The sequence below is a fragment of the Lactuca saligna genome, chromosome 1 (genome assembly GCF_052625555.1).
Source record: "Lactuca saligna cultivar CGN05327 chromosome 1, ASM5262555v1, whole genome shotgun sequence".
NCBI lineage: Eukaryota > Viridiplantae > Streptophyta > Magnoliopsida > Asterales > Asteraceae > Lactuca > Lactuca saligna.
Genome location: NC_136417.1, coordinates 66,238,036 through 66,248,000, shown reverse-complemented (window position 1 = coordinate 66,248,000; position 9,965 = coordinate 66,238,036). Strand labels below are relative to the sequence as shown.

General features: G+C 33.1%; 2 protein-coding genes across 3 annotated transcripts; one reads left to right on the top strand and one right to left on the bottom strand.

The window, feature by feature from the left end:
* The first annotated feature begins 600 nt into the window (after positions 1-600).
* Positions 601-2,214, top strand: LOC145038873 (putative voltage-gated potassium channel subunit beta). The gene is made up of 4 exons (XM_078987097.1): positions 601-1,284; positions 1,364-1,504; positions 1,579-1,743; positions 1,845-2,214. The coding sequence occupies exons 1-4, from the start codon at positions 721-723 to the stop codon at positions 1,956-1,958; spliced, it is 984 nt and encodes a 327-aa protein (XP_078843223.1). The 5' UTR covers positions 601-720; the 3' UTR covers positions 1,959-2,214.
* Positions 2,215-5,026: 2,812 nt separating this feature from the next.
* On the bottom strand, positions 5,027-9,542 carry LOC144998925 (RAF-like serine/threonine-protein kinase 20). 2 transcript variants are annotated; one of them, XM_078958661.1, is made up of 10 exons: positions 9,339-9,542; positions 7,761-9,130; positions 7,035-7,681; positions 6,882-6,962; positions 6,624-6,782; positions 6,383-6,546; positions 6,146-6,293; positions 5,945-6,067; positions 5,789-5,876; positions 5,027-5,440 (listed from the first exon to the last, which is right to left on the bottom strand). In XM_078958661.1, the coding sequence occupies exons 2-10, from the start codon at positions 8,872-8,874 to the stop codon at positions 5,268-5,270; spliced, it is 2,697 nt and encodes an 898-aa protein (XP_078814787.1). In that variant the 5' UTR covers positions 8,875-9,130; positions 9,339-9,542; the 3' UTR covers positions 5,027-5,267. The 2 variants fall into 2 exon arrangements, with proteins under 2 accessions (XP_078814787.1, XP_078814794.1); XM_078958668.1 differs by having other exon boundaries at positions 6,624-6,776.
* Positions 9,543-9,965: the final 423 nt, after the last annotated feature.

The window sequence follows — 9,965 nt, the reverse complement described above, 5'->3', positions numbered from 1 at the left end:
TTTGAAGTTTTATTATAAAAGATTAATTAATTTTATACACGTGGTTTCCACGGGTTATAAACTAGTTTTAAATGAAGAACTAATACATTGACAAGTGACAACACATTAATTAAGAGATCTAATATGGTGACACATGACAAAATAACTACTATTTTGTTAATATAGGGAGATAAGTGTAATTTTCTTAATTCGAGATGAAGTAATGATGATGTATGAGGATTTTCTAACTTGAAATGCTCGGTTTCAAGTTGATTATAATAATTTTATAGGGTCAAAAGCTATAGAGATGACATCAAATCATTTCATATGCTCAAGTACATGATAAAACTATAGAGATGAGATAAGATTGTATTAAGATCTTAAGATCCTAATCCTTACGAACCCATTATAGATCTTACTTCAAATAAATCATAGTGAGATAGTGATCGTTTTTTTTTCTTTTAAAAACTTTTAAGATCTTAAATTTAAGATCTTAATGGTTAAACCGATTACTAAATACAAATATATAATTCATTTTAAAAAAATGTATTGCCAAAAAGTTGATTAATTTTGTTTTCTGGGAACAACCTGGATGGAATAATGTCACTGTTTTATACTCTCTACTGTCACTCACATGTTAAGTAGTCCATTTTCAGCTATCTGCCGTCTCAAACTTCCCTTCTCTGACCTCTATACAATCGCCTCCATTTCATCTTTTCCGATCACCGCCAATCGGAAAATATGGAATACAAGAACCTCGGTCGATCAGGATTGAAGGTGTCACAGCTCTCATACGGTGCATGGGTCAGCTTCGGCAACCAGTTAGACGTAAAAGAAGCCAAAACTCTACTCCAATGTTGCCGTGACCATGGCGTCAACTTCTTCGACAACGCAGAGGTCTACGCCAATGGCCGAGCTGAAGAAATCATGGGACAAGCAATACGAGAACTCGGATGGAAACGCTCTGACATCGTTGTGTCTACTAAGCTGTTTTGGGGAGGGCCAGGACCCAACGACAAGGGTTTATCCAGGAAACATATCATCGAGGGGACTAAAGCTTCTTTGAAACGACTGGATATGGAGTATGTCGATCTGATTTATTGTCATCGACCGGATTTGCAAACGCCGATTGAGGAAACAGTTAGGGCTATGAATCATGTGATCGATAAAGGTTGGGCGTTTTATTGGGGAACTAGTGAGTGGTCTGCGCAACAGATTACGGAGGCTTGGGGGATTGCGAATCGGTTGGATCTCGTCGGACCGATCGTTGAACAGCCTGAGTATAATATGTTTTCTAGACATAAGGTATACATCAAAACCCTAATTGATCGATTATGAACTCAAATCACTCCGATCCTTGATATAAACTGATTCACTTATTCAGGTTGAGAATGAGTATCTTCCTTTGTATAACAACTATGGCATCGGGCTTACAACTTGGAGTCCACTTGCATCTGGAGTTTTGACCGGAAAGTACAACTCAGGGGTTCCGGCTGATAGTCGATTTGCTTTGGAGAACTACAAGGTAAAGTTAAATCCAATCTACATTTCTGGCTTTAGCCCTCTTTACTTGATCAATATTTGTGTTCATCATTGCAGAATCTTGCGAGTAGATCATTAGTGGATGATGTTCTTAAGAAAGTTAAGAACTTAAAACCAATTGCTGATGAACTTAAAGTCCCCTTATCCCAGCTTGCAATTGCTTGGTGTGCTGCAAATCCGAATGTATCATCAGTTATTACTGGTGCTACAAAAGAGTATCAGGTCAGAATCAGATCAGATCCCAGATTCATCACTTTTTTGCATCTTCTCTTCTTTTGATTTTAAAGCATTAGCAACATCTTTTGAGTTGCGTTTAAATGTAGATACAAGAGAACATGAAGGCCATTGATGTCATTCCAAAGCTTACACCTGAAGTGATGGAGAAGATCGAGGCTGTTGTTCAGAGCAAACCAAAGAAGCCCGACTCTTATAGGTGAAGGTACATTACACACACACAGAGAGAGTGAGCTTCTGTAGACATTCAGTTTTATGTTTGTACCCTGAGATTGTTACAATAACAGTTTATTGAGTCTTATATCATGTAGTTGACTTTATGTGTGTAATTGGGATTTGGTTTACGAGTGTTTCACCATTGAGCACCAGTTGGTAGGTTTGTGATCATTTAATACATTAATGGAATGGAATGGTTTATTGGATTGGTATAAGAAAAACTGTTTGTTGGTTGTGATAAAATGGAATGGAATAGACCATTCTTGAAGGAATGTGATTCCTTCTTTATTATTCCTTTTCATTCCTTAGCCCGGTTTTCTTAGCTCCTTTTCTGAAAAGAAAGTTACAAGTTTACGATAATACCCTTTCATCATCTTTTTATATCTTTCCATCGGTTTCTATACTAGATACTCAATAATCCCTTTTCCATTTCCTCCCCAAATAAAAAGTCATGCATTGATAATTATGAAACACGCTGAATAAAAACAATGATATTAGGCTAAACTTTGAATCTATAAAAAAAATTCGTTTGCTACATAATCTTATATTCTAATGGAATATTTAAAGAATCATATAATATATATAACTAGGTGGAGATTAATGGAAGGACAATATACCCAACAGGCATAAAAAATGCAAAATTAAATGCATCGTTTTTTTTTTCTCCTTTCCTTACAATTCCTTTCACTTTTATGGTGAAGTTGGAAGACAAAGAAATCAACCATTTTGTAGATGCGACTGTAATATTTAACTTAAGTTTTCAGTTTCTTGGAGTAATAAAAACTCATGTAGGCGTTACTTTGGTTTCCTATATTTCCGGATAAGGATCAATATTGTGGGTATTTTGAGTTGTAAGATGAAGAACTACATAACAATTGGTAAAAAGAGGAATTTATTGAAATACATAAGCAAATGATTAACGACTGCACAACAACATCCTAATGAACAACAACAGTCTAGTGAACCAATGTCCATCCTAGTGCACTAGTATGGAAAAACCAATTGAAGCAAACAACAGTTTGTAAATATGGCTTTCATGGGTTATAGTGTTTTGGTTATCTCGATGTACAATAAGACTAATCATGAAAGAACATAGCTTATGTACAATAAGACTAATCATGAAAGAACATAGCCTTAATTAGTTGGATGGTATTATAATAGGTTTGTAAGGTCCCAATATCGTTTTAGTCCTAGGACTAGGAATGAGAAAAAAAAAAACGTATTAGTGTTTAAAATATATTACATCTTGTCTTATCAGAAATATATTAAACATATTACAAATTCAACAAAGGATTTACGAAACTTCCAACAAAGTTGGCTTGAGAGTAAACATCAAACTTGTCAATGTAACTTTCAGTTAAGTTTATGGCATTGTCAGTCAATATAATTCGCGCTAGTGGTACGAGTTGGCATATGTGCATCTTCATTTCTTTCCATCGACTTGGTGAATTATTTTATAATTTTAGATATTATAACCAAGATCATTATCATACGATAAGCCATTAACTTTGATGGTCCTCAACTACTGAGGTCGGGATCTTATATTATGCAAGAGGTCTCATATATATTTGAACTGAGAAAAGAAGTCTACACATGTTGTGTCAACAATACTACGTTGTTTGACATTCACACACCATCTTCTGCCTCCTTAATTTCACATTTGGCGTTGGTGGTTGAAGTTTTGGTTATGCATCCTCAAACGATGCTTCTCTCCGTAAATAAGAAGTATTATGATATAATATGAGGTTTTTTTAACGGTGAATAAGAATATAAGACATAAAAATATCGAGAGCATTTCTAATTTATTAGTTCGGTATTATACAACATACATGCAAAGTCAACTGACGCACCATTTCTGTAGATTTCAGTGTAGCTTCAAAGTTAAATGAAAAGAATACCCAACTACAAAAATTGCATCATACCGACCAACAAAATAGCAACCTATTTCGGATATATTCTTCGTATTCAGATTATGTTTCCATTTCAGACATTGTTTTAATTATATTTAAACCTAACTACAGCCCCAAACATGACTCTTATAATCAAAATACTACCAAAAAAAACATGTGAAATACCTATTTAATTAAAAAAAAAAAGTCAATCAATTTCGAAAATGTTCTTCGGCTTCCAGACTAGGGTTTTCATTTCGGTCATTGTCTTTTTTTTTACACATTAAAAGTGCAAAACTAACATGGTTCACTGTAATCTCATACGACTACAAATATGTACTCCGTTTCATTGAAATCCTTGAGAAAATCAAAATGTTGTTTGAGGATACGGTGTGTACCACATTTTGGATTCTCTTTAAATAGAGAGACCACGTACACGTGTAATTATCATCGATTCTCGGTCCAAAATGATCTATTTCGGATTAGATGGTCATTTTTGTGAATTCAAAATTTTGGTTATTTTATATTCCTCTAAAAACATGTGGTCGTTTTTTAAATAGTCCTTAATATCTTTTTTACGAGATTACTTTTTGAAAATGTTTTGTTATAAAAACATTCATCTTTGTATCCTTTATTTATGTTATATCTTATATTTTTAGTTCTTTTAATATCTATATATCTATATATTACAATATAATATAAAACATAATATTGACTTGATAATATCGTTAAAAATGATAAATTATATGCATTTTGTATTTGTGATATTTTTATTATTATAATCTTAGTTAAATTTTAGCGATCTTTTATTATGTTAACATTTTTTGTTTGTACATGAAAAAACCGTCAATTATAGTTGATTGAATTGCGTATTGTGTTACACACTAGATTTTAAACTATGCGTTATATTACATATAACATAAAATATTTACATGAAATTCCATCCTATTTATGAATTACTCATATAGGTAAACCAAATACGATAATGAAATGTAATGGCTGGATCCATCATCTTGTTTATTGCATTACATTATTGATGTAATGTTCCTCCTATTCATTTATCATATCATTCTATCTAACCAAACAGGTTTTATAATTTAAAATTTATGCATATAAACTCATGTCATTTCAAATAGCGTTTTTTTTTTTTTTTGGTTATGGACCCGTTTAAAAAGAATTCTACAACCGAGAATGAGAACCAAACCGAATATAATCGGTTTCAGTGTCTCGATCAAGTTTTGCACCTCCATTTCCTAGAATAATATGCTCCACACCGAATGTGGTTACATGATATTGCCACATTTGAACTACAACATATTGAGTTGCTATAAAAGAGTTGATATGGCATTATAAACTAATGTAATACATTGCTTTTTATCTTTCTTTCTTTTTTCTAACTTATATATTTCATCTTTTGGCATGATTATATCTCTTTGACATAATTTGAAACTTGTGTGTTATCTCGGTGAACGTAGGTCTGTCTGTTGGATCATATGACCAACACTCTTCCATTAGTGTCTTCCATCCATGATCACAATGTTCCGGGATTGAAGGCCTCAATGTATTACTCACAATCCCACCTTCATAAAAATTTTGGAGGTTCAAATTTTAATAAATAATAATTTCTACATATATAAAATGTCATTACAAAAACCTATTGTTGAGATAATGATCCAATTTCATGAATATTGTTACATAACACTTTTGGAGTACCCATTGGAATGACCCGTTAAACTTCTCACAATTTTGAACTAATATTTTTCATTGTCTTCTAAATGCAAGAAATAACAATGTACTTTCATTTATTTATCTTTGTTTCTTTCTATTACAACAATGTACTTCAATTTAACCAAATAAATAAATAAAAGTACATTGCTATTTCTTGCATTAAACCCTTCGATTCTAGTTTTAAAAAAGTGAGAGCTTACCTATAATGGCTCCACAATGCATGTCTGCATACGGCTCCTCTCCGGTCAAGATCTCCCACATTGCAATCCCAAATGAAAATACATCAACCTGACAACAATCATAGAGATTAACAAAAAAAAACAATCGTATAGGGTAATTTACTATTTTGCCCTTACTTTCTCAGAAACCCTAGTACTGCTACCATTCAAAAGCTCTGGGGCCATCCATGGAAGTGTTCCTCTTACTCCACCCGACACAAGCGTGTTTCGTTTAATTCTTGATAAACCAAAATCACCAACCTGGAATTTAATTGTATTTTAAATGTAATATTTGTTACTTGAAATATTATAAATTATAAGAAATTAGATATGGATTACCTTGCATACGGGTCTATGAGGATCCCCCAAATTAACAAGCAAGTTTTCACATTTTAAATCAAAATGAACAATGTTTTTCCAATGCAAATACTCCATGCCAATTGCAGCATCTTGCATAATTAGAAGCCTCTTTCTCCGATCAAACGATCTGCAACATATATGTTAATTCTTCATATCCATCTTTTTATTTTTTCTTTTTTGTTTTTCTAATAAGTAATAAGTTGATGTTCAACTTACTTATCTTTTCTCAATAGAACATGTCTAAGTGAACCATTAACCATATATTCAGTAACAGTGGATAATGTTCCCCCGGGTCCATCTGACACCACACCATAAAGTGCCACCACATTTGGGTGGTGAAGTTTTGAAAGTATTTGAGCTTCTCTCCAAAAGTCTTTAGTCTAATAAAAGAATCATGGATCAAATCTAATCTTTATTTATATATAATTTAGGTTAGATGCAAGAAATATCAAATTACCAATCGCTCTTGCTCTGATTTTTTTGCTGAAAAACAACTTTTTTTAATCCTTTTTATAGCAACGTCTGTTCCCCTCCATTTACCATGATAAACAGTTCCAAATGTACCAGATCCTAATTCACGTAGTTCTTCAAGATCAGCATTTTTTATGATCTGCATCTATGGAATCCTTAGTTAAAATAAGCTATTTGATTTAAGTTTTTTAAACTTTTATTTATTCGCCCTATTTGTAACAGGAGAAAGCATGAGTTACATCACCTGTAGACCATGCATTCCAGCTTCAACTTCAGCTACTGTTGTATGGTGTTCACCCTTTACTCCTTTATCATCCTCAACATCCTAAAACTGGAGATTAATCAAATTGACCAAAAGAAAATTACTAAATAAAATGAATTTCTATCAATAATTCACCTTGTTATGAGATTGAGCAACAATCTCATTTTCTCTGTTTCTAATTACTAAAACTCCATCGCTTGATTCGTCTTGAACATATGGCATCATTGCTGCAGATGAAGGGATGCCAGGTGGCCGATTATCAGTTACATCTTCAACAATAACAGGAAACTCTTGCACACTATCGTTTTCCACAAAGCTTCCAAAACGAGAAACATCGTTACTAATGGCAGAAGAAACAGCTGTACTTGTAATGATGACGTCATTCATACGAGGGGTATTTTCGTAATTCGATCTCGAAATGGACCTACTTCCGCTTCCGTTAGATGATAAGAGAACACAATTTTCAGCATACACGTCAGCAATTCCCATTTCTGCTGATGTGTCATGATGCCATCCGGAAGATAGGTTGAAGATTGCGTTGCTACTTTCTGTTCTAACGACATAATTTTGTTTATTTGAAGGAGGATATACAATGTTGTGCTGATTTTGATGTGGGTCCCTTATATCTTGACTCCATTCAGTATATTGATTGCTAAAATCAGAAGTTATGATAGTTGGAGGAAAGTCAACTTCAGATGTTTGACTTGTCTTCTTTATCATCTCTTGATGCACGAAGAAAGGGTTTTCATGTTGGGTAGGCATTAAAGATTGAACCATGTAATCTGCTCATAACGATAGTAGACAAGGGCAAAATAGTCAAATGATGAGGATCAAATGAGAAATTAAGGTCATAAAACATACCAGATTTATCATGCGGGAAAACAAACTTTTTTGGCTGGATTGAAGATTCATTATTTACAGGTGTTTGAACATCAACATTGTCATGATAAGAAGTAAGATCAAGATGATAAGAGCTCCCATATGATGGTTGTTGATCTACTCGATCTCCATAATTAAGCTGACGTGGCATTTGAGTTGGCATATATGATGTCATCACATTAACAGGAGTCTGAATCACCTGATTTTGATTTGTTAAATTTGTTAAATTCATCAAATTCAATGAACTTCCTTCAATTGGTTGAAGAGTTAGAGAATCTTTACTAGAAATCTTGCGAACACATTGATCTTTCATGCCATTTACAGCAACCACATACTGAATAGAACTTGAATCATTAGAATCTGAACTCTCGGGGTCGTTTAAATTTATAAGAAAAATACGTAATCTTTGAGACCCTTTTTCAAGTTCATGATATTCATCAATCATATGGTGAAAGTCTTCATTAGAACATACGGATATTAACGCATCAAGATCTTCATCTGGAAGTTGATACTTTATTGTATGAGGGTGGTTGCAGATATATGAAGTTTTATTTATAAGTTCTTGATAATTTAAATCTTTTCTAATGGATATAATCCGTGTCTCCCCTCCAACATATCTAAGCTTCCCATCACTTGGCCTTGGTAATATTTTCCCTCCAAAACTACATAAAAATTTCATTTTTCCAGAAGAAGAATAATCAGAATACGCATATTTTTCTACTTCAATTGGAAGTTGAAGTCCTATGTGAGGATGATCTTCATAAAGAATTTGTGGGTTTGGATTGAAATGAAACCCTGCTTTCTTTTGTTGGTATGGATCAGTATATGTGTTATGATCTTGAGGGTATTCTAAGGGGCAATCTTCAAGATTTTCTAATAAGTTTCTTGTTGATCGAGTTTTTATGTAAACTTTTTGAGGACATTCTTCGGTTGTTTGTATGATTCTTCTAGGTGTACGTTCTCTTATAAATTCTGGGGAAAATTCTTCGCCTGTTTGTACAGAAAGATTACGTATACGGGAGTCTAAATCACTTTCACGCCTTGTTATACCATTATATACATAAGTGCCTGAACTACCCGAAATTTCATTTGTCATTGTCTCAAATAAAACCGATGATATAAAGATTGGTTAGCAATGAATTAGCATTATTGTCCCCTTGCAAAAGATGCACTTTATATGGGCTTGATATTCCAAAACAAGAGATGTTGTGGCAGGAAAATCTCAACTGAAATGGGTTTCGGATTAAAAAATATACCCTTTCAAGCTGTTGTTCTTCAATTTCTTATCAAATTATGAACAAAAAGGATGGCACGTCTTCATTTGACTCCAGTAAGTTACAATTCAAAGCATCCTGCAATCAGAAAACCACATATTGTCGTTTAGGTATTTCATTGAACAACTTATCAACAATCACATTGCATGGAAACCGACAAAAAGCATGGTCCATGGAGACCTTCTGTTTCTAAGCTTTCTTTGGAGAATTATGACATAAATTTGACATTCTCGTAGGAAACTTCAAAACATAAATTTAAGATGAATTATTGAGAATCGATGGTTACCTGCCATTTTCCCCATGGATTCAATTAGATTGAGGTTTCATTATCCAATCAAACCCTCATGGGGATCAGACAGAAAATTGGATTAGGGATTTCAGTTTTGTTTATTCATGAGGTGTAAAAAGATAGAGGCGGATTGATCTTTCATAATTGTCGGGATTACGCGCCACTAACCGATGAAAAAAGGAGGAGGCGGGTGGGGGCACCCTAACTAACTTATGAATTGGGATTATATGTTCATATGTTTTAACGGTTGGAAAGTTTAAGAGTTTTTGGTAAAGATAGGTAATTTTGAAATTGATAAAATGGGTTTTTTTTTTTTTTTTTTTGTGTGTGTGTAAAAATAGGTCTTTTTTGCTTGGGACCCAGGGTTTATTGACTTTAGAATTAAACAAAATTCAGATTTTATATTTTTTTTCCTTTAGCTTATATCATTAGTTTTTATATAGCTTTTGGACAAAATTGCAAAAATAATCCCTATAGTATGTAAATTTTAGTGTTTTAGTCCAAACTACGACTTTTTTGGATTAGTGGTATTTTGAGCTAGTTTCTTTGTGTTTTTGGTCCCTCGATAAACTGAAAATACTATTATGTCATTCTGATATATTTTTTTATGCTTATTCTATTTAA